A 24,022-nucleotide genomic window follows, 5' to 3' on the forward strand; every position below is an offset into this window, starting at 1 on the left:
ACACACAGACACACCAGCTGGCAGATCATTCCTCCTCTATGTGTGTGTATGTGTGTAGGTGGGGGATTGAGTGACAGCCCAAGGTGATGGTAGGGAACCCTTGGGGAAACCAGAACAGGACATGGCGTCTGGTTCAGTCTGGCTACCGTCTGCTAGACGTCGGTCCTCGGACCCCTGTTCCCACTCAAGGGAGACCCCATCTCTTGCCGGCACCGTGGAAACAGATGGTTGCCTTGACAATGAGCAGACACACTCTGATTGGCTCGTGCTCCAAGGGAGGGGCTGGAGGCAGCTCAGATGTGGAGCAGTAAGAACGGGAGCTGTTGACCATTTAATCTTTGTGTATTTTACATTATTTAAATTAGGTTTATTCATTTTGGTCATAACGTGTCTGCAGAGGAGTTCGGGTCATACAAGTTAGTGATAAAATTATCTTGTGTCCAAATAACTGATCTTCTCAGGATCCGGGGCATCTCAACTTTAGGAGTACCTGACATACAGTGCCTGACTCAATACATAAAATGGTACTGAAAGCCTGCCAAATATTATTCTTGATGATTCATCTATTAAAACTTAACAGCCATAAAGTTGTTGTAAGCTGAATGAATATAAGTATATTTCATGTTCTCTGGTCTTTGGCTATAAATCAGAGTGACTTTAAAGTTTAAGTCAAACCTAAAGTTGCATGCCTTATGGATTTAAAAAAAAATCAACATTTTCAACAGCTATGCATCATGGGCACAGACTACAACGTCAAACCATGGCATTCGAACCAGCAAAAGGTCTGAGACATTTTCATGTTGGACCCCTATTTGTCAAGACTACTGTTGGAATATAATTAGTTCAGATCCCCTGGCGAAATTAAATTCCTCAAAGTTAGGTCCTGCACTGGAAAAATACATTCAAGAGCCCCTGCTGCAAAAGGCATATCTGCAGAATTAGCATAAAAGGCAGGTTTTCATCTGCTGGCTTTAAAACTGAGAGCCCTCGGGGGTGTGCTGCCAGAATAATGGACTTTTTAAACTTTTTGACTTCATTTCCCTCGCTGGGCATGGCAGGTAAGACACAGGCTCACCAGCTGCACATGGACAGCAGCACATAGCTGCTACATGCTGAGTGTACCCGCTGGGAGCACTTTCAGCTGTCTATACTGTAAAATATGACAAAGATTATCTCGCAAAAGGCTCTGACTGAGTGTTCTTCCTGCAGACATTAATAATGTATTGTGGTTTGGGATTAACAGGACATGTTTAAATCAACAACACAATATTGGGCAGAGATGACATTTCCACTTAAATTCAATGAAAAGGCAGATAAGGAACCATTTTAACAAGTGACATTAGTCGAGTTAGCCAGAGGCACTGTCCAATTTAGCACAGTACAAGACTAATTGGCTGCTGGAGAGACTGGGGTAACACTGGGGTCAACTTAACAGAGCGGTGTCTTAAATGTGTAAATGTACCAATCTGTGTAAGTTCCATTTACTCTGTTGTCCGTTTATTTTTTGTTCAGTTGTCATTCGATCCCAGTTCCTAGAGACTTATGGTGGTTTATGCATCAGTTTAGAAGCTGAGTCGTGCTTAAATGCACTTGAATGTGTCACATGAGTAGATAATCATGAACAATAATAAACACAAGCCTATTTGAACATGACTAATGTGCCCCCTTTCTAGTTCAGTAGCTCAGGTAGTTTAGCTATGTTTTTTGATCGTGTAAGAACTAGACGTGGCACCAGTGGGAAGTCTGTTTGATGTGGAAATGGGCTGCGGAGAGCTGTGTGCTGCTGTCTTGTTGATGCTGTTGTAAACACACACACACACACACACACACACACACACACACACACACGCACGCACACACCAGGGTTACATGTTCTGGTGTGGGTATGTAGTCCTGGATGTTAGCCTAGACAACAGCTTTAATTTCACCAATAATAGACACAAAAATGTTGCGCTTACACTCCCCAGCCATTAAAGGGGGCATCCAAGGACTATATCCAACATTTCAGAGCCTCTGAAGTGTGAAGACTAACAAGAAAAGTTGTCTTGTGCAAATTATTTCAACAAGTCATTCTGATTTTGTCAACACACAGACATGAGAGTTGCCTGGAATCAACTGATCTCTCTAACCCACCTTTTATCCCAGCCTGCTCCTTCGAAGGGAGGGGGCTGCAGTGCTGCCAATTTAAGCAGCTGCTCATTAGAGAAGCTGCTTAAGTGAATTGACAGCCAAAATAGCCTGTTCCGTTTTAGGTGGGAGAGAAGCATGGTGGTGAAACACTAAAACCAGCACTAATGGCCAATTTACTGTATTAAAAAGATAAGGAAAAAAAACGTTCAAAAGTATTTTCATCATAGACCAGGTAATTATATAAAATTGTGAGAAAAGCACACCAGCTGTGGTTCATGGATGGATGAGAGAAAGCAAGTTTCTCTTCACAAAATTCCCTAACCATGTAGTGGTTTTTAAACCTGCTTTTTATGAGTTTGTTTCTGCATTGCGATGCAATTAAATATATCCAAACTAGTTCAAAAAAAAAAGTTCACACCAGTGTGTCACCAGTTCCAGAGTAAATACTGGATATATAAGGTGCTTAAAAGGCACAGACTCTCCCTCTCTCTAACCCCCAGACCACCACCTTCAGGCCCTCAGCTAAGTGTAATAGTGTATAGCGGATGTGAGAGGGTTTCAGACGAGGTCAGAGCAAGGATCACCAACTAATTACAGCGCTGAGGCACTCAGCCTCCGTCAGATTGTTTAGAAAGCATTAGGGGGGGAAACATGGGCTTCCCTGGTGCATTGCACATAATTAGTTTGGAGCCAAGGTCACAAACAAACACAAGCGTGGGGACAAACAGCATCCATACACATACAAAAGCATACACAAAGACACACACTATTCTTCTCTCTTACTTCTCTCAGGCTCGGCTTTCTTTCCGTCTTGCTCTCTCAGGGGCAACAAGGCACAGCATCTATTAATTTCTTAAATGAATAGCCTACCAATTGATAGTTATTTATGGATGCTCACATTTTATGCACTACACATGCTCCTTATTATTAATTACCTTTAGTGTGTGCCGAGGCAATGTTAAGTATATTTTCAATGCACTTATGTATGTATTAAACAAATTAAATTAACAGAAACTATCCATTAAAACATTGCCCTCCTCTCTCACTTAAACTTTGCTTCACCACAGAGGCTCAGGATGTTTCTTTTACCCCTAATTTTCATACAACAATAAGCATATTGCCTAATCACTACATTTAAAGACTAACTGCTGTGGCCATTCTCTTAAGTGCTACTTTAGATTAGGATCATTGACCCGACTATGAAGACTTGGCAAATGCTTCTTAAACTGTGCCAGAAAATGATTAGAGTACAGCTGTGCAAAAACATGGTCACAATGACAATCAGTAAATATTATGAGTAAGGCAAAAATGTCAAAAAATGTTGATGGTTTATAATGCTGCTTTTTATTACAGCATGTCTACAACATCTACAAAAGCAGGAAGTCTCCTCCATTCCATTGGAATTTCTGCTTTAATCCAGCAGAACACAGATATGGTAAAAACGTATTTTAGGACCAAGGCAGAATTGAGGATGCTAAGTAACAGTGGTACTGTTCAGGGCAAATCTACCAGCAGCCTGGGCAGGCACGTTCAGAATTGACAGATGGCTCAACCATGACCGCTGAGAGCGAGGTCGATTAAAAGGAGCTGGTGGGCAAAAAGGGTTTGGGAAGAAATTGTGAAACAAAATGAAGTTTTGTGCTGCGGTCTGTGTGCAATTATCTGGTCTCCAGACACTCGGGCCTGCTTTAGAATATGCAAGACAATCACATTTCTTAAAACCCACACAGAAAAGTGCCTTCATACATAATGCTTAGACTAGTTAGAGAGGTCCTGCAGGCTTTACAACAGACAGACCACCCTGCACTGGACCATGTACAGTAGTATTTCATCACACATACACTAAACTGAGCAACAATACAACATTGCTTTTTTGGACTGAAAAATCTTCTCAGTGGAAAAGCACAGATATCTGGTACTGAGGCTCTCAAAACATATTCTGTTAGATTTTGCATTAAGAACAAAGCTAAGCTTATGTGAAGGAAGAAAACAGAAAACCATAATGTGCTTTCACACACTTTTCAAGCATATAATATATCTGTATAACTGTACACATTCAACCTCTATGAGTCTACAGGTGGGAGTGAGTCTCATACATATATGTTTATATGGTAAGGCGAGTATGTACATATGCACTGTGGCACTGGGGTGTGTGGCCTTGCCAGTCCAGATGACTTTGATATGACAGACACAGTACATGCACCTGCATGTGTTACCCTGCGTTCACACTGAGGGCAACATGATCTGCAAAGTCACTGGAAGTCACATCTGAGAAACCAGTGACAAGAGCTAGGCTAAAGTGTATATATATATATATATATTTCACAATTTGTGCTTGAAAAAATGAAATATTTTTCCAGATTATTTTCTAGTCCATGACTAACTGGGTAATAGACTCATCACCTCAGCTCAAGCTAACTTTAGTCAACAGTAGAAAATGGGTTGCTGCTGTGAGTTTGTTCTGGGGTCTACTTTCATCCTAATAGTGGTCAAAATTTAGTGCTTGATGCTGCTTCATGTGAGTTAAAGCATAGACAAGAGGAACACTTATTTCTGTTGAGACCAAAAAGTAGGAGAGACAGTGAGTAAAATGAATGTACAGGAAAAAGAGTAGGATGGACAGACTACGTGGAGGAGGGAGTCAGTGGGAGACTGAGCAACTACAGTTTGTTGGCATGAAAGTATAAAACTGGATGTGGGTATTTTGATCAAAGTTTATTCTGAGACAGCCTACATCCTTTCAACACACACATACACACATGCTTACCTGGATGCCGTCCAGCAGTTTGCTCATGCACCAGAAACTGTCAGCCTCAATGTTCCTCAGAGCCTCTTCCTGGAGACTGGACACGTCAAAGTTTTCCACTTCCTCCTCTAGAGAAGACAAAAGAGAACAGAGAGAGAGAGTGAGTGAGTGAGAAATAAGCACCGCAGGAGATAGACAGAAAGAAACAGCGAGACAGGTGAACAAATATGAGGGAGAAAGTTTAAGAAAGGGACAGGGTAGACTCAGAGAACAATTCAAGCCTACCAAGCACAGCAGGGGCTCTGCTATATAAGCCCACCATTCAGACAGGAGAGCAAGAAAGTCAGAGGTGTATGTGGGGAGGACATATTCAAAGGGAAATGTGGGCGCAAGAGAAGAGGTAAGAGTGGGTTATGAAAGAGATATATGGAGAGGACTGAAGATGCTGACAAACTGGAACATAGGAATAAAGGAGGGATGAAGTAATAGAGGGAGTGTGGCAGGGGAGCGTGTGGGAAGAAAATAAATAGCGGACTAATAGAGCGGGCGAGTGATTATCATCTTTTAAAAACAGTGGTTTTTCCATGGCTGCTTTGAACATTGAGAAAATGTCACGCTGTCTCCACGCACACAGCATAACACATCCTTTTTATATTGCAGATACAATGAATGTATTTAACATTTTATCCATTTTCTAGGGAAAGCAAGAGATATTATGCAACTTTTGTTTGAAGTTATATTTGTGTCACCAATTTATAAAGATTTATACTGTCTAATATGTTTTTTTAAATCTTGTTTTTTATATAATCCTATCATATTATATTCTATTTCTGTTGGTCTTTGTTTTTGTGATTTCAGGCTTTGCATTTGTTTCATGTAAACGGCTCTAAAATAAGTAGAAAGGTAACTGTGAAGACTGAGTTAAGACGGAAATGAGGTATAGGCAGGAGGACAAATAGCCGGCACAAAAGTAAAGCAGAATTAGGCTCAGACATTTCTGAAAACACACTGCACACTGCACAGAGGAAACCATTTCCAGCGAGCAGTGAGCAAACCGAGTCCCCAGTCATCTCCAGCGGGTGACTTCAGCGATGGGTGTCATCAGATGTCATTAACGGCAGCAGTGTGTGACGGACTGCAGGGGCTTTGACGGGCTTCTGACAAGCCACTGACAGCCAGTGGAGAGGAGATGGGACGAGACTGATTAACAATGATCTAGAGAGAGAAAGAAAAAGAGGGAGAGAGAGAGGGGGCCAGAGATATGCAGGGAAAAGGAGTGTGTGCGTGTGTGTGTGTGTGTGTGTGTGTGGTCATGTTACTAAAAATTTAGTCTATGTATGTATATATGTGTGTGCATTCCTAATACACACTTGCATGCACTGGTAGCGCTGCTTGGTATCCTTGGCAACCCCAGTGGAATGTTGTCAAGGTTGTAATGAGCATGCTCAGTCTGAAAGACAGACAGACAGACAGGGAGCTGGCAGTGGGCCAGGACTACAAAGCTGCTAACAACTAGGCTGTATTACATGTCTGTGTATGTATGTGTGTGTGCACTCTCATCATCGTCTTATCTCCCTTTAAGTCAGGTAAAGAGTGGACAGAAACCGGACACAGAGGCTGCAGTTCCCTCATTTCACTGAGGTCATCCTGTCACACAGATCAAGGTGTCCACACACACAAAAATCTCATTCTGTTCACACAGCGACCAGATGTTTAATACCAGATATGGAAGTGGTCAGGAGCTGCAGTGTGATTACATTTCAATATAGTTCATTTTAACCACAATACTAACACAAGCATTGCGGAAAGAAAATGTAATAAAGCCGCAGGCCACACAGAACAGCCATTACTGGTGTAAATGTGCAGCGATATAATCTAATGAAATCCAATTTTTGGACTGAGATCTAAAAAAAATTGTTTGCAATGAGAGGTGTAAACATATTGAGAGAGGAAGAGGTCAGCCACCAAGAAAATATATATAAACATTATGAGTCAGAGACAGTTGACGGGATGAAAACTTATTTCTCCTCAGCTTAAACTGAAGCCACAGCAGAAGTCAACTACAATCAATTAGACCTAAATGTAGTGTTGGAGCAGCTGTTGTAACAGTGCAGAGACAAAAGAAGCCACCATCTGACCAATTTGAAGCCAGTATTTAATTTAATAGCTCCTCTATATAGATGCAGGAGACAGTGACAATACATGAATACAGGCTTCTCTCCATGGGAAGCACTGGCTCTGGGCATTAAATTTGTAGTTGAAAAGATTAATTGTAAACAGGCTGACTGGCAATTCGTGTGGTGTCGTCACTGATTAACAAGGTGGCGAGTGCGCCACTTGCTCCGGAGTTCTGGGAGCCCTGGAGTATCCCAGAGTCTCAAATCAGTCTTTGTCGTGGCTAAAGCCTTTTGCTGTCGGGCACAGTTCCAAAGCCAGACCTTGACTCCGGAGCAGATTAGAAGGGACAGCTGCTTCCAGGAGTCCAGTGGTCGTACTGGAATTGGGCATAGCTCATCACAATAACGAGGACACACGAGAGTTGGGGGGGGGGCAGCTAAGAGGAGGAGAGGCCTGTGTAATGGGAGAGACCAGACGTGAAAGGCAACAGTGCCCCCTGTGATCGCTAGTGGCACTGACACCAAACACCAATCATCAGCGGTACATGGATGGATGCTTCAAAACAGTCAAAGCTCAGGTTATTAGTCATTTTCACAGTCAGATAGTTCAGGCAGCTTCTTTCTCTTCACTGTTTAAAGGATAAAAGAATCAAAGCTGTGTGTGTGTGTGTGTGTGTGTGTGTGTGGTGAATGTCTGATGATTTAACAACCTGTAGCAGAGTTCAGTTTTCATGACCCACTTCATCCAATTTTAAACTTTCTCTAGTGACATAAAAAACAAAGTAAACAAAAAAGGCCGGCCATCTTGAATTGTCAACAGACTTCTCAGTCGACCTGCCTTCAGGAGAAGAAACTGCTAATTACTTTCATAGGAGCCATGCCTCAGTAGAAATGCCTTAAAGATATTCTCTGGGTAATTACTTTTGGAGCTCTGCCTACACACGAAGGACCATCTGACAATACATGTCTGGGACATGATCCGTGTCTCAGTAGAAATGCTACACAAATAAGAACCTGGGGAATTTCTGGAAGTTCAAGCTTCAGTGAGCCTCGCATCAGAGAGCGGGAGTCTCAGTGGCTTTAGCTCCGTGTGAGATGTTACTCCAAAGCAATCTTTTCACCAAATAATATTCTCAGGCTGCCGAGGCAGCAGGTCAGGCAAAAACTCACCTTGGAAGAGGACCTTGTTTGATAAAGCCAGCTCTCATAAGACACACACACACAAACTTCTGCGCTCAATCAGAGATGCGCAGGCCTCTGAAGATGGGCATTTTGTGATCAAATTTGGCAGCACAGCACACACCAGACCACTGACTTGGAGCCAGAGCCAAGGAGCACCACATGCATGCACACACAGAACACAACACACACAAAAGTAAAACTGATTACAGAGCAGAAATCGTTTGCTTGAATCATCACAGAAATTCTTTGATGTTTGGTCTTGATGTGACAGAAAAAAAACAACCCCAGAAGACACAGATACAGAGGGAAATGTTTAATTTAGGAATCTAAACTTTCTCCAACAACCCAAATTTGAGGTGAACTATTATTCTCTTGACATAGTTTCAGCTCTGCCACTTCATGTCTCCTCCGCTATCAATGCACCGTTCCTATCTCTTTTTATACCTTGACTTTTCTCTGATAGTCTCTTGATCTCTCTGTTGGTACATCAGTGCTTTTCCTCACCACTCTTCCTCCTCCCTTGTTCCCTCCACGTCTATGCAGCCATTTGACATCTCTTCTGTTGCTATTGCTACCCTGCCTCTCCAAGCTGTTCTCTCCCCCCTGCCCCCCTGCTTCCCCTCTTCCTCACCTCTCTTCCTATTGGCCGAGGAGCCTGTTTCCTGCCAGGCCCCAGGGCTCATTTCCTGTTTGTCCTGGCACAGGGGGCAACTTGTCCAGAGAGACCAACTGCTTGGTCGCTGCCAGCTGTGAGCACTTGGCACAGCTTGGCACGCTGAGCCGGGTTACACCTCCGGAGACCAAGTGTGGGCAAGTACACACATCGCGCGCTCACACACTCGTGCCGGTGCTGCCATCTGCCCTTTACAACTACGGGCCACAAGGTAATGTGATGTAAGATGATAAACGAGCTAGTTCGGCCTGATGTAATCATAAAGTGTGTGTGTGCCGAGCTCGAGAGTGAGTGTGTGCCTGTGCAGACAGCAACTGGCAATAAAAAACAGTCCCGTTTGACAACCTTCTGTTGGTTCAGATTAATCACAAGCAAACCTGAGTTGCCGACCACCACAGAGAGAGAGCATGTGATTGGTTTTAACGAGATTTCACCATCCAAAGCTTATAAGATTGCATGAAGTGGCGCAGTCATTATTTATCTTTTACAGCGGCGGTTACAGTTAAATCTAATGAATCTAATGACTTACAATTAGGTGGTGAATCCAAACATTTCACAATCTACTTTCCACCGTCAGGATGACACCTAAGCAACACAGCCAAGGGCTTGACACATGTTAGAGACACGTACAGAAATACTCCGCCTCCCTGCACCTTTAACAATCCCCCACTGCTCCACCTCTAACTCAGGCTACAGCAACAAAAATGTGATTCCCCCACCGTGGCACGATTAGTGTGATAATAACGTTGTTAATGAGAGCTGAACATTTTCCAGAGAGGTGACGTTCATACTGTTGGGATAATTAAGAAGAGAGTCAACCTGGCAAACCTGGTGTCACCAACACATCCAGAGCATGCACACACACACACACACACACACACACACACACACACACACACACACACACACGCACGCACAACGCAAATATGCAGGATCACAGGAGATTTGAAAGCAATGAGAATAGAATTATGGCTGTGTGCGAAACAAGATGTGAAGATATGAAAATAGACGGCTGGAGGTGAAAGAGGGTAGGAGTAGGAGAGTGAGTGTGTGTGTGTGTGTGTGTGTGTGTGTGTGTGTGTGTGTGTGTGTTTGAGAGTGAGAGAGCAGGTGCGAGTGATATGAGTGGAGGTGAGAGACAGAATAATTGTTTTTCTTTTCTGTGGCATAATTTGAGCAAATCTTTTGTTTCCTTCAATCTTCAGGTTTAAGAAACTTATCCAAAGTCTGTTGTCTAGTTTCCAAAAAAAGTAAGTCAACGGGAAATCATCCAGCATCTTCATTTCATAGTTCTTCGAAGACACAAGGTTTTTCTTCAAAGTACACTGTTAAGCTTACTCATTGAAAGCATTGAACTTCAGCCTCACCAGTGATAAGGAACACTTTAGGACATAAAATCTACACAATCACTCCAACAGTTTCCTCATCTTCCACTATCTGCACTGTGAGCTGTGTGTCCATACATCAAACAGCAGGCCCCACAGCTGCTGGCTAGATAATGTAAGTCCTTGACATCAAATGGAATACAGCTATTAATACCATATCTGCCTATGTGCAGACACATAATGATCCACTTGCCCTGAGGTAAGATGGTGTCTTGTATGAGGAAGCTTAAAGTGTTTAATATTGAGTACGGCCACTGCATCGCATTAACTGTTGCTACTGCTGCCAATATCTCTATTCGCACGACAAGCCCCCCCACCCCCAATCAACACCCCTCGTACTCGCCCGTGGCACATTTGTACAGCACAGGATGTGTGTGGAAAACGTGTGATTCAACATGTGTGCAGCTGGCGACACGCTCCACAATCACGTAACCATGGCGATGCCAGAAAGACTGCCTGGAATGAAGTCTGTTTGTTTTCAGCTACAGCTTTCTAATTCCACAGTGATAACATACAGATGAGGAGGAGGGCACTGGTGATCAATAGCACAAATCATAGCTGGAGCAAGAAGATGGTTCCTGGTAGAGATTATCATTTCTACTCACCATGAGGGGGAATACTTGAGAAGCAACCTGAAAAACACTTTTTGCCAAGAAAGCTAAAGGTGGATTTGCCAAAATCTTAAATGTCCAATGGCATGTGGCAGAACATAAAAACATGAGCCACAAGTTTAGTCTCTTTGAACAACCAGTCGCAGAGTGTTTTTCTGTTTTATGTTCTTTGGTAAATGGTAAATGGACTTATGCTTTTACCCAGGAGCAATTTCCCAAACCCTAGGGCCTGTTCTTCAAATGTGGTTCAACTAATTGAAGCTAACATGCTGTTATCAGGCTAAACTAATCCTGTTAATTCTAACTGACTCTCTGGCTAATTTGGCTCTTTGAGCACAGTAGTAGGGGGCAACAAATTAATGGATTTAAGTCTCATTTTCTGTGTGTTTCTGAATTTTGCTGGTATTATCTTGGTCCACATTATGCTATAATGACTCCACACTTTATCCATCACTGTTAAATATTACATTTAACCAGTAAAAGTGCTAACACTATAAGTTGACGTTTGTGTACAACTGCTGAGGTTTCCCTGATGGACACACAAGATACTTTTAAGTAATAATTATAAGCTGCTTCGAAAATGTCTAAATCCTCTTAAAAAGTAGCTGTAAAAGCATAAATACATTTTTGAAAAACAAGTTCTGTTTTTAGCCATTTAATAGGTTTTAGTGTTCAAATGACAAATTCCACTCTTAATGTCAAACTAAATGGCAAATTTTCCTTTCCTCTACCAAAATCTGGATTGTTTCTGTTTTGAACACACATGACTTTGCATGTGGTTTTGTGTTCATCTTCATTAGTGTTCAAGACTTTTCTGGACACCTATTTGTATAGCAGTGATAACCTTTACTGCTTCTTTCTTCTTTCTTTTATGTCTTATGTAAAGCCTTTTGTCTTGCTTTGCTGTTGAAATGTGCTATACAAATAAACTTGCCTGGCCTGCTACACTTGCATTGTAGGCATTCATTGTGCCTCTGTATAGTCAAAGCTAAGGGCCGGATTATACTGGAAAAGAAGTGTTTTATTTGATGTCCAACTACATTGAAAATCAAAGGTGTTTATAGCAAAGAGCCAGACTTGAAGGCAAAGAGAAAAACCTGGCATCATAAAGAGGGAGACACAATACAGATTAAATATGGGAATAAAGGAATCCATTTTCAGACAGTCTGTCTTGAACAACACTGATAGTGTTGCACTTAGTACTTAGTAGTTATGTCAAGAATGAAAAAAAGAGCTAGAGAGCAGTTAAAATCCTGGCTCCTTTCACACCTCCACACAGCTGACCAATCACAGCGTGAAGTGGACAGGGTTTGTGAAGCTATACGACCAGCCGACAGGCACTTCTGAAGAAGCATACTGGCAGCTCACATTTGCACAATTTCTATTTCATGTGATTTCTAATGTAACAAACATCACTGTGTGCTCTTAAAAGCGCTATAAGTTAACTGGTGCAATGTGTCAGAATCTGCATTTTTTTTTTTTTTTTCTGTCTATATTGGTTCCACCTTAAATGTGATGTGAATCAATGGCAGCAATCCAACAGACCCTACTCCGCTTATAGAACATTTATGTAACTGTCAAAGTGATGATTTTTTGGCACTTATTTCAGGTTATGAAACATAATTGTTCTTATACTTGTAGTTAAGTGGTTTATACATGTACGTGTGTCAAGCACTTGACATGTACATACAAAGGTAAGAATTCAATCAGTTGTTCCCAGTCACTTCATACAGACAGCCTCCTTTCACACACATAAAAGCATTTTTTAATCACATACAACATCCGATCCATTCAAGGCACAATAAATCTGCCTGCCTAATGTAGGGAAAGGGAGCTGAGGGAAAGTTTCCTAAGATGTAAGTGAAGGATCAGTCCATTAAGTGTGTGTGTGTAATCTGCAAGGCTTAGTTAGCAGGAAAAAAACAGGGAGACAGTAATAAGCAGGCATTATGAACGGCAGCAGGCACATTTAAACACACAGGCAGCCGATGTGCAGAGTGGTGAGATAAACACCTCAAGACGATATCCTGTGCTGCTGCGCACACAACTGTTTGTGTACATGTAGCAGAGTGTATGAAAGTCCAGATCCTTTGAGTGTGTCTTTGTGCATGAGCGCTATTGTTTCAAACACGTCCACATATCTGAGATGTGTACACGTCTGCGAGCGTGAATACATGCATGCGTGTGCACATGCTCATGATGCAACCAAAAACACCACACACCACCAGCGCAGCCGCACGGTAAGATGACTGTTTCAATTGCCTCCAATTGCATCAGGTCAAGCGGAACGCGTCTCGCTGGTGACAGAATGATAAAACAGATTTTCTTTTTTCCAATCACACGGCTGACAAAGAGAACGAGAAATGGAGACTTGGAGGGATCTGAAGCTTCTTGGTGAGGAGAGTTTCAATTTATGGCTTTTTATAGTCAAGTAATTAACTTAATCTAAAAATATTCAATAACCCCTGCGATTATTCACAGAAGATAAATCATTTTCTGACAGAACTATTTTTCTGGATCATTTCAGAGATCTATTGCTTTTTATCAGAAGCGATGAGAGAATCTCTGGTAATACGGGGAAATAAGATCAGGTCGGATGCAGATGAAAGCACAGCTATTGATTTTAAGCTTTATATATCCTATTGTCAAGCACTGACAAGGGTCTGTGTGATTTCTCTGGTCATTTCTTCACCGCAGGCCAAAACATCTAAGGTTCGAACACAAAATTAAAAACAACAACAACAACAAGTGCGGTACATTGCCTTTGCAAATGGCTGGTCAGGGAGATTTGCCATTTTACACCATATTACATTTTTGTGATTACATTTTCTTTCTCTACCTGCTGAACATTCATTGTATGACTGAAAGCAATTACCACAATTTTGTCCTGTTCTGTCACATATTCAGATTTTAGGGAAACAGTTTTTTAAATGGCTAATATACTTCCCTCATACCCTCACCTCTGGGTTAAAACATTATCCTGTTTCAAAAGTGAAAAGTTTGGTTTTATTCTGTTCATTTCCATTCATCATTTCCATAGTGATTCTGGCCTGACCCAACTCACAATAAGAATTTGCTTTGTCTTTGTGAAAGTTGAAAGTGTTTGTTGCCTGATTGATTGATAGGCTTTGTTTTCTGCACATGAGCTGTTGCCTTCTAGGGGGTATGACATTTGCAGTAGCCGTAACAGCTCGGACTCTGGGCCCTACAGAACGTAATGTACTAGAGTCTTGTAAATACCACTTGTGGCTGCAGAGGCTGCTGTTGGCACTGCTCACCACAAATTACACCACAAAAGTAGCATTTTTACAGCTGTATTTTTTTTTTTTTAAACTAACACAAACAAATTTCTTTTCCTTTTTCCTATATCCTAAACCTAAACAGGCATAGATATTTGGACAAATTCTTACGCAATATAATCAGCAGACAAATTTTGATCAAGTAACCTACTTTTGAAGGCTACTAATTAAGTTTCTAATTGCTTTTTCTTTCCAAGAAAAGAGGAATACTTAAAAAGCTGCTGGAGGCCAGAGCAGATTTATGTAATGAATGCAATCTCCTCGTAAACAAGGCTTACACTCATGTTTGGTTTGAGGTAATCCAGTGGCCTTAAAAATGTATTAGAGTGGCAACAAAGTAATATGGACATGTTAAATGTGCATTAAACTGGAGTAATGAGGAGACTGAGTGTAACCTCTTTATGGAGAAAGAAGTAGAAAATAAATGTAAAGTGGCAACCATCAAAAGTCTGAAAGAAAAGAACATATTTCAGGGGAATGAAGAGACATTTATACAGAGAAAGGTAGAAATAGACAGAGACTGAGGGTCAAAACCACACGGCTGATTCAATTTCTGCCGGTCCAAATGCTATTACTTAACCCCAGAAACATGGTGATTGCGTTCTAAACCAAATAGAGGAGTGGAGACTGAGACAAAGCTCAAGCCCGGAGAGAGACAAAGAGACACAACGTCAAAGAAAATAGAAGAACAAATCTCAAACTATCTGGGGGAAAATAATGCCTACACCAAGTCAATAATCTCACCGGATGATTAAAGCAGGAGAAATTAGAGAAAGCAAAAGTAGATAAGGAACAAAGTAGAAAAGACAGTGTTCCTGCTGGATGTCAGCAGCTGTGCTCGGGCAATCACTAAGCGGCTCATTAGAGCTAATAACAGACGTTAATCAGAGGGAGACTTAGAATAGAAGGCTCAACCAACAGTGGCCAGACCATGGGGAGAAAGAAGCCGATATTAGTTAACCGCCTACTGGCCAAGATCCACTCCACAGACTGCTCAATCTATAGACGGACAAAACAGGCAGATGGATGGATATGGTGGAGAGAGGAGATGAGGAAAGCAAATGACGGCAACTCTCTATGACCACACATGTTGAACCAATCATTTAATAATGGTTCAGCACCATAATCCCCTGACACAAGGTGGCAAATGAAATACAAATGAGCACAACATAGCTCAGTATGGCAGAGCATGCTGCACCGTGGCCAGAGCTCCATGCCTGTGGACAAACAGGAGATCAGAGAAGAGATAATGGGGGGAAATGTGGAGAAGGGGAGAGAAGAAGAAAAAGACAGGAAAAGATACTATATTATGCTGAAAAGACCAAAAGTGCACAGAGTAAAGCAGATGTGTCGACCATTAAAACCAAACCCATAGAGTATACAGCCAGTCTAAACAGATGGATTCAGGCAGAATATTGTATTGCAGCCATTGACCATCCTGTTTTAGTTTCAGGAAAGAAGAAATGATAATTCACATAGTTCCCAGTGTCAGTTAGATGTAAGCTTCTGTTTTCATCAGGCCAGTTTAGACTCTTCTCGTTACATAGAAGATATCAGCTTCAGTCTGTGTTCTGTATGTGTGTATTTGCGGCAGCTCACCTCACTAGTCTGTGCCCTGTGTGTGTGTGTGTGTGTGTGTGTGTGTGTGTGTGTGTGTGTGTGTGTGTGTGTGTGTGTGTGTGGTGTTCTCCTGCAGGTATTCCATCACAGCTGACTGACAGTGTGTTTCCATCTTCCCAGCTTTGTCCCTGGGTGCTCCACCTAGTCAGTCTATCTGCAATGCTGCCCCCACACACACACTCCCCCCATACTCCATACACGCAGTTACAATGTTGTTGGCTATGTGTTTATGTATGTCTATAAGCGCTCCCTGCTGCACATTGACTTTCTCAAAGAGACATCCAGCAGAGCTCTCTCTCTTCTGAGGAACTGTGCAAAATGACTGTATGGTATTTAATGATACAGGTTCTTTAATGCCCAACTTGTGGTACCTTAGCAACATTTAGCTTGTCAATCTCAGCCAGTTTTTGTGAGACTCCAATATTAAAGCATGCTGGCTTCATTTGGAGAGAAGAATACCACATGAGGAGAAGTTAAGCTCGTGAATAATATGTAGCATTAATCATATATAAAGACCAATGCACACACACACATAAGGGGAGGGTATGTATGTAAGAAGGGTGCCAGTTAGAGAGAAATAAGAATAAGAATAAGAATAATACAAATTTCTACTGGTTTCAATGTGTAAAAGTCAGAGCCAAGTTCTTTTTAAAAAAAATAGCACCAATGATGAAAAACATACTTAAACACAAAGGCAACATGCACACACACACAAAAGGAACAGGCAGTAAATCATGTACCCAAACACAAACATTCAGAAAGGTCAAGAAGCGATAAACGTTTCAACAGTGATAACTGTGAACGCCTCAGACAGCCTCCTTTCACCCCATTGTACATATGAAAAGTGACAGAACTAGTTGTATGAAGAATATAAAAGGAGAGCAAGAGAGAGAAGTTCAAATCCTGCATACTTTCTCGCCTCCACACACCTGGCCAATCGATATCTGCATGAAGAAGGAGAAGCAGTTTGTGAAAAGCTACAAAAACTGCGCTAACGCATTTATGCCCACACAGTTGCGCACACATACACACACAGACACACACACAAAGTTTTGATAAATCTTGTGGTAAATGCAAAGCAAGGGGTGCCAGTCTGTAAGCAAAAGAAAAGTCAGTGATCCATTTTCATCATTTTTTTTTCTCCTAAAAGATAATAAAGGTGTATTTTGTCTGATGAAATAAACCAAAAAAGATGCGATGTATGTTTTCCTCTGCGACCTATTTCTTTTTATTTGTGTATCAATGACCAAATAAATGTGTATTAAAAAGCACTCAAATCACAGAGATACTGACAACACCGTGTAACTGCCTGACTTTGTATCTCCAGCCCTAGTGTGTGGTAAAACATTCCCTAGTGTGTGGTAAAAAGCAGCTGAACAAAGCGAAACCCAGCATCTGTGTGCAGTGAAAAAAATCACAGTCAATCATAGTCAATTAAAATTGAAGAACTGCAGCAGCTAAAATAACAAATATTGGCAATGTAATTGCTGCGAAACAGAGGAGAGCTCCCTTTTTTCAGCAGTGAAGAAAAAAAAAACTGTAGACCATCCCACCAAATGTGCCTTACTGAGCCTTCCTTTGTCTGGCCATGGCTGTACTTAGCTAGCATAATAGCAAACTACATAAACATAATGTGAAAGAAGGCATGTTGCAAGTTATTCTCCCCTCTCCTATTTTCTTTCATTGGTTTCAGAGCATTTTTCTCAACTTTTAAAGCATGTTTTGCAGCCATGCAGCTAAGATAAACTTCTTAGGAAAGGAAAATGACATAAAGATCTTCCTGAAGCGGACGAAAAATTGCATGTATAATTTACAAATGTGCCTTCAGAAGACACTAGTTGCTCTGCATAAGTGAGTGATAAAGAGCATACTGCGAAAGGAAGTACATTTGTGAAAGCTTATAGAGGCTTCTTGAGAAAAAGCATGTGTCTGGGGATCTGAGAAGCCTTTCTGTTTTAAAAGGGCTGCCTAAAACACGCAGACATACACAAAAAGACACACACATCTCCCACAGCAGTATCAGGACCTCCATCACACAGACATATTGCTCTTCTTGCTCCTCATTCTCTCCATCTCCCCTCATAGCCACAAGGACACATCAAAAACTTTCTGCCTTTACTGACGCCTCTGATTGGTTGGACACCTTATTTGTCCCTTTACCTCTGTTTGCCCCTCACTAAGTGGTGTGACTTGAGTAGTGTAATGTCTCCAGCTTCACTTTTCAAACCTCTGCCTTTAGTGAAACACTTTGAGACAAGCCTCTGCTTCTGTTGCAATAAAATGCATTTAAAATTTAAAATATACTTAACCTAGAACATTTCAGGTTTGTCCTCATCCTTCCTTCCTCAAGGGCCCCCGCTCACCAAGCACATTATCCTGCCTCTCCAAGTACAACAACATATGTCTACAAAATGGTAGGAAGTACATTGTGACCATTAACAACCTTTTGTCTCTATAAAACAAACTCTTTGCTTATTTCTTTTTTTTTTCCAAACATCAAAACAATACAGAGCGGCCTTTCTGTTTCTAGGAAACAGCATTTGAGTCTATAGACAATGGCAAGTTAAGCAAGTTAACCAATCAACAGACAGCTGATAAAATGTGCTGCTAGTATCGCTGCAGGTAAAGCTGGCAGTAAGCACCAGAAACATGACTGTTCAATGAACATACTTTGAGCCTGTACACTGTCTTCAGTAAACTTTAACCTTACCCTAGATCTGTTTGTTTTCAGCTTGCTGTAACAATCTGAAAACTCAACACTAACATAATATCATCTTCATAGCTGATATGGCTAACTTCTTCACTTGCTAATTCACCTATCAGAAACAGAGCAGCATTACATTTCTTTAGGGTCATAGTCATGTCCACTTGAGGAATTTAAGCCCAACATTCACATTCACGTTTTAGTCTTGCTTTATTCTCCACCAACCCCTGAGAAAATATCTGCTTCTTTAGAGGCTAAATGCTCCACTATGTTCAGTTAGCAAACTTTGTCTGCCCACCAGTTTGATGCTGGGCAGGTGGTGTGCAGGGGGCTCTGGGAGGGTTTTCACTGAAAACCGCTGTCTGCTGCAGCTGGAAACGCTAAAGAGAGCAGTGATGGTGAACCAAACTTTTAGACTGTGGGCCCGAAAATCAAAACAATGACCTGAAAGATGCTATAAATATGTGAGAAACTGCAGAGTTGAGTGATAAATCTATATGGTCTCATCACTAAAAATATTGGTCATAGCACCTTTAAGGATATATTGAATTTGCAATCAGAATGCTTTTTATGTTCAAAAAGAAAAAATAATAATAAGACAATGTACATCAATGTCAGAGCATTTAGGGAAAAAAGTTATTCTTTGAACTATAATATACACATGAAGCTCTTGGTTAGGTATTAAATCAGACAAATAAATTCCATACATGAGAAGCACTGTTTTCACACAGTGGTGACAACACTCAGTTCAGAGCTAATTGCTGAATCCTTCATGAAATCCTAGCAACAGAGAAGCGGTTGCTAGCCACTTTCTGCCTGCTATGACAAGTACAGCTTCAAAGCAGAGGATGGTGACAGGGTACACCAGACCATTCATCTCTCAATTGATAGGAGGATGGCCTGCCTGGCTTGGCTGCTTCCTGACAGCATGGGGGCACTTTTAAAGTCAGTCATCTTCCCCTTTTTGAGAATCTTGTTTGCCTTCAATGTTGTTTGTCCCTCTCGGCCCGCACTCTTTCTTAGTCTTAAACCTGCCAAGAGACTCTACTTTATTTCCATTCTGCTTCTGCTTTTCTTTGACTCATGGTTGTCAAACCTTCACCTCTATGGATTTTGAGATACACTAACTCGTCTCTAGCCTTGTTTCTCTAACTTGCCTCCTTGTTTTCATCTTTCTTCGGAGTGGATCCATACTTAGACATTGGCATGCAGATTACATTATGGATCCACATGCCGATCAATGGCCATTCCACATTAAAGGAGGACTGGCCCTGCTCCTTGGTCCGTCATGGCCCATCCTGGCCTTAATTAGATGACTTTTATTGTCGGCTAATGGGAGAGGCGCTACATGGTGGAAGATAGGGAGAAGACAAAAGCAAAGTAATGCCTAACAGTTGGGAAACAAGAAACGATAGACTCTCCAAATCAATTCCTCCTTTGACATGAGGGAGGCCTGCTAGATTGCTTAACAGTCCAAGCGGATACACAACAACTTTAGTGGTATTTTTTCTTCCAAAGCATCAGAAGAGTTTATCAATAACCTACCAATTGTAGCTTTTCAATTTGGATTAACAGTCCAGTCTTAATGAAAGCTAGTGATGGGCAGAGAAGGGGGGCAGCTGCAAAGAGGAGGACGAGTCAGCACTTCACACTGCATCATCATAAGGTAAATGGAGTATGGTAGTTGAACAAGCACAGTGGTGCCAAACCAAGGCTGTTATGTGACTCAGAAAAAGAAGCCGCAGAAGCAGAGTGAGAGAGTTGAAAAGAAAAACAAAAAGATGACAAAAGGAAGACAAAGAGAAAACAGAAAAGACGTGTTTAGAAGATGGATTAAACAGCTGCAAGCAGGTCAAAGTCTTAATCAGCTTCCCAATCAGTGAACCGGCTCACGTCGTCAGGTACTGGCTGTCACTCAAACTCAGTCAAGGCTTTAAACTGCTCAGACACAAACACATTTGGATCAAGGGTTAGGAAATGAAATCTGAACATCATTAGTGCGGGTGAAAAGGAAAACTGAGTCGCAATCTCAGATTCTAAAGACAGTAGTTTGGGTTATGACTGCGTTGTAACTTAATTTGACTCTGCAGGACATAAAGCCCATATAGACCTTTTCTGCTGCAAGCTGATCTAAGCCACTTTCTCACCTACTGCGCTCCTCGTTTTGTATTACAGCTTTTAGAGCTACTGATTAGGCCAGAGCTAATCAATGTTATGTCCAGTCAGTGTTGTGTCCATTAAACAGACATCTGCAGAGGATACTTTGTGCAGGACATAAATGCACAGACCCTTTCAGTCCTACATATATACAGGATAATGAACAGACATAAACAGATATGCATGTATCTCAACCAGCATCTACTGTACTGGGACCAGCCGAGCGTTGTAGCATCATCACTGCTTCAAGATCCAGATCTGGTTAACAGCAATAAGCAATTGTTTCCTAACCTGTTTGGCATATCAGCTTTAAAAGTAATATGCTGATAATTTGTCAATGTTGCATTTACAGCTTGTTTCTGCTTCTCCCCCCAAAAAAACAAGTTAATGCAGATTTAAAGATGCTTTTTAGCCTCAGTGAGTAGGTTTGTTATGCTTGAACCTAAACCTATAGAAAGAATTCTGTGGTGTTATTTGTTAAACTGCAGGCAAGTCACATATTAAAGGAAAACCCAACATAAAAAGTCTTAGTAAGGTCCACCATGTGCCACCAGAACAGCTTAACTGCATCTTGGCATTGATTCTACAGGTCTCTGGAGCTCTACTGGAGGGATGGAACAGCATTCTTCCAAACAATACTCCCTCATTTGGTGTTTTGATGTTGGTGTTGGAGAGTGCCATCAAACCTGTCGGTACAAAATCTCCCCTGGTTGTTCAACTGTGAAGGCCACAGCTGATTGGTTTTCATCATTTTCATACTCTGCAAACTATTCAGTGATACCTCATGCTCTATGGAAGGGGGAACTGTCATCCTGTTTCTCCACTAATTTTTCTGGTTCTTCCTTTAACTTGTTACCTGTGTGTATAGTCGTAGTTTCTAACAATAGCCCTCACCCCAAAAGTAACAGAAATGAATATCTCAGGTGTCTGAGCTACAAACACCTTCACCTCACCTTGTGACTATTTTAATACTGTATTTGCTTGTCTGTGTATGGAATAGTATTTGTTTTTAATGATTTAGAAGTATAAACATCCTGCTTTCACCATGCGTTCATGAGCTTACAAATGAGGGAGGGAAAGAGACGGGGGGGGTAAAAGGGTTAAGAAAAACAGATGGCAAGAGAAGAAGAGAGACAGCCAGAGAGAGAGCTAGAGAGCACGACAGCATGAGATAGTGTATCTCACACTTGCTACCCCTTCACAAAGGAACAGAATTAGGCCCACCTCATGAAAGAGCCAAAGCTCTCTCTGCACCAGAAAACAAGAGAACCTAACAACAACAACACGGCGCATCAGCCCATCATGTAAGATGCCAGCCAGGCACGTTTGAAGGTTTGTTGGCTGTGTATATTATTCAAGGCTCATCAGCTCATGGAGATGCAGGGGAACAAAGCGCAGGGTGATGCTTTGAAGATCTGACATTAGTCTGACTCACCCACAGAGAAAGGCAAAGAGAGAGGAGAAACAAATGCAGGGAGAGGTGGGGATAGAGAAAGAAAGAACTTGAAAATGTAGTGAAAGAAAAGGCAGAAGAAAACAAGACACAGGAGAACATAATGATAAAGGAAAAGAGTGGAGAAAGTGAGGGACAAGAAGTCAAAGGTCTCTCCTTTATACATCATTGTGCAGACAAGTGGTCACAGGTTGGACAACACTCTTCCCACAATAGTACTCTTTACACACGCAAACAATGAATTCCAGGACTGACAATAAAGCTTAAAAAGATAAGAGAAAAAATGCCCATCATCGTCTTGTTTTGTTCAACCAGGAATCAAAATACTCAATTTTTTTTGCTCACAGTGGTGCTGTCACTTTTTCTAAGAACAAACAAATCTGGACTTGCACATAATTAATTCAAAGTCATTCAAATACAATCCATATAAAAGCAATCAACTAGATGTTTCAACACTAATTCATTCCAAAATGTTGCACGTCAGTTGTGAAGACAAGTTGTGAAAATTCAGCAGTTCCCTAAATTTTATGTGTAAATGTTTCACATTTAAAGAGGCGATCTTTAATGATCTGTTATGTAGGTAAAGGTTTTCAGATCGTACTGTATCTAACTGCAGTCGCCACTTTGTAAGAGGAAATCTCATTTTAGAATACACACAGTTTAATATTTACATCTACCTGAATCTACTACTGCCTAATACTACAGCCCTGCAATAAACACTATTTTCACAAAAGTTATAATGTTCTGGTTTTGTTGAAGCTGTTTTATGGGAGTGTTGGATTCAACTTCATGCTCATTTTAGAGGCTGGATTATAGTTTGTGATGGTGCTGCACTATAGTGTGTTATACTCAAAGAAGTAAAACAAAATAGAAGTTAGAATAAATACAGAGAAAACAAACACTCATTAGATCTGAGTGAAGTGATGTGCACCAAAAAGCAGTACAGAGAAGCTTCCCAGCATTTGACTTGGGGACCCTAATTGTATCTCTGTGACCACAATTGGTCCAGAGTTTTCAAGGTTCTCCTCAGAGCATTGTGGTTTCCATTAAGTAGAGCTAGCTGGGCCAAAACATAGCACAAATAAGCAAAGTATATACAGCATGTGGGATGTATAGACAAACTCATATCACAGAGGAAGGACGCAGAAACAAGCAGAGTTGTGAGTGACAGCAAGCATCGCATACTTACATTTCCTGTATAGATGCTTTACTGTTGATCATAACCATAATGAAAAGGAGAATGCTGCAAAAATGCTCATTAAAAAGTTAGAACTTTTTTTCTCAGTTTTTGAAAAACCCTCAAAACCTCTCAACAAATGGTATAATTTTCTACCTATTTTATTTCTCCTGACTGTGTTTTGTGCAACTGATGTTTAAAAATAGAAAAAGTTCTGTCTATTGTATATTGTATATGCTGAAATGCCAGAGACTTTTATGATATATCATGTCATGACTGTTTGTCCCTACTGCCTTTTCTGTCAACTATTTGTATGGATGGAAGGGCAATTAAAAAAGCATTACTGGGGTGGAAAATATTTTTAAAGGTATAATATGCAGGATTTGTCGGTTGCTGTTTGTAAATACACCATTCTAAGTTAACTCCTCCTTCCCTGTTCAACGAGTTATACCTACTCCGCCACACAGCCCTGCAGGAAGGTGCCACACTGCCAAATTTTGAATGAATGTAGCCCAGGCTCAGCCATGCCTTCAGTCAAACAGATACACAGACCTGCAATTCTGTGTACATCCATGACACTGACACAGAGCAACAAGAGAAAGAGACAGCAATGTAACCTGGCCCCTATGTTTTTGAGCCCCTCACACCCTGTGCCCTGTTATTGACTGGGGGGTACACACCCACTGCCCAAAAGATAACCTCCCAAACATCGCAGAGTAGCAGAACAGAGGTTTCTTGCACGGGAGGGGAAAAAGTCTAAAGACTCAA

At 41.3% G+C, this 24,022-nt stretch overlaps 1 protein-coding gene across 4 annotated transcripts in view; it reads right to left on the reverse strand.

The window, feature by feature from the left end:
* The window catches only part of tbc1d22a (TBC1 domain family, member 22a), a 115,003-nt gene that overhangs the window by 52,230 nt on the left and 38,751 nt on the right, over positions 1 to 24,022 (reverse strand). For all 4 annotated transcript variants that reach the window (XM_018700500.2, XM_018700497.2, XM_018700499.2 and 1 more), the window contains one exon: positions 4,898 to 5,004. In XM_018700500.2, the coding sequence (XP_018556016.1) occupies positions 4,898 to 5,004 (107 nt within the window). The remainder of the gene's footprint in view (positions 1 to 4,897; positions 5,005 to 24,022) is intronic.

Source organism: Lates calcarifer, linkage group LG18 (genome assembly GCF_001640805.2).
Source record: "Lates calcarifer isolate ASB-BC8 linkage group LG18, TLL_Latcal_v3, whole genome shotgun sequence".
NCBI classification, from domain to species: domain Eukaryota; kingdom Metazoa; phylum Chordata; class Actinopteri; family Centropomidae; genus Lates; species Lates calcarifer.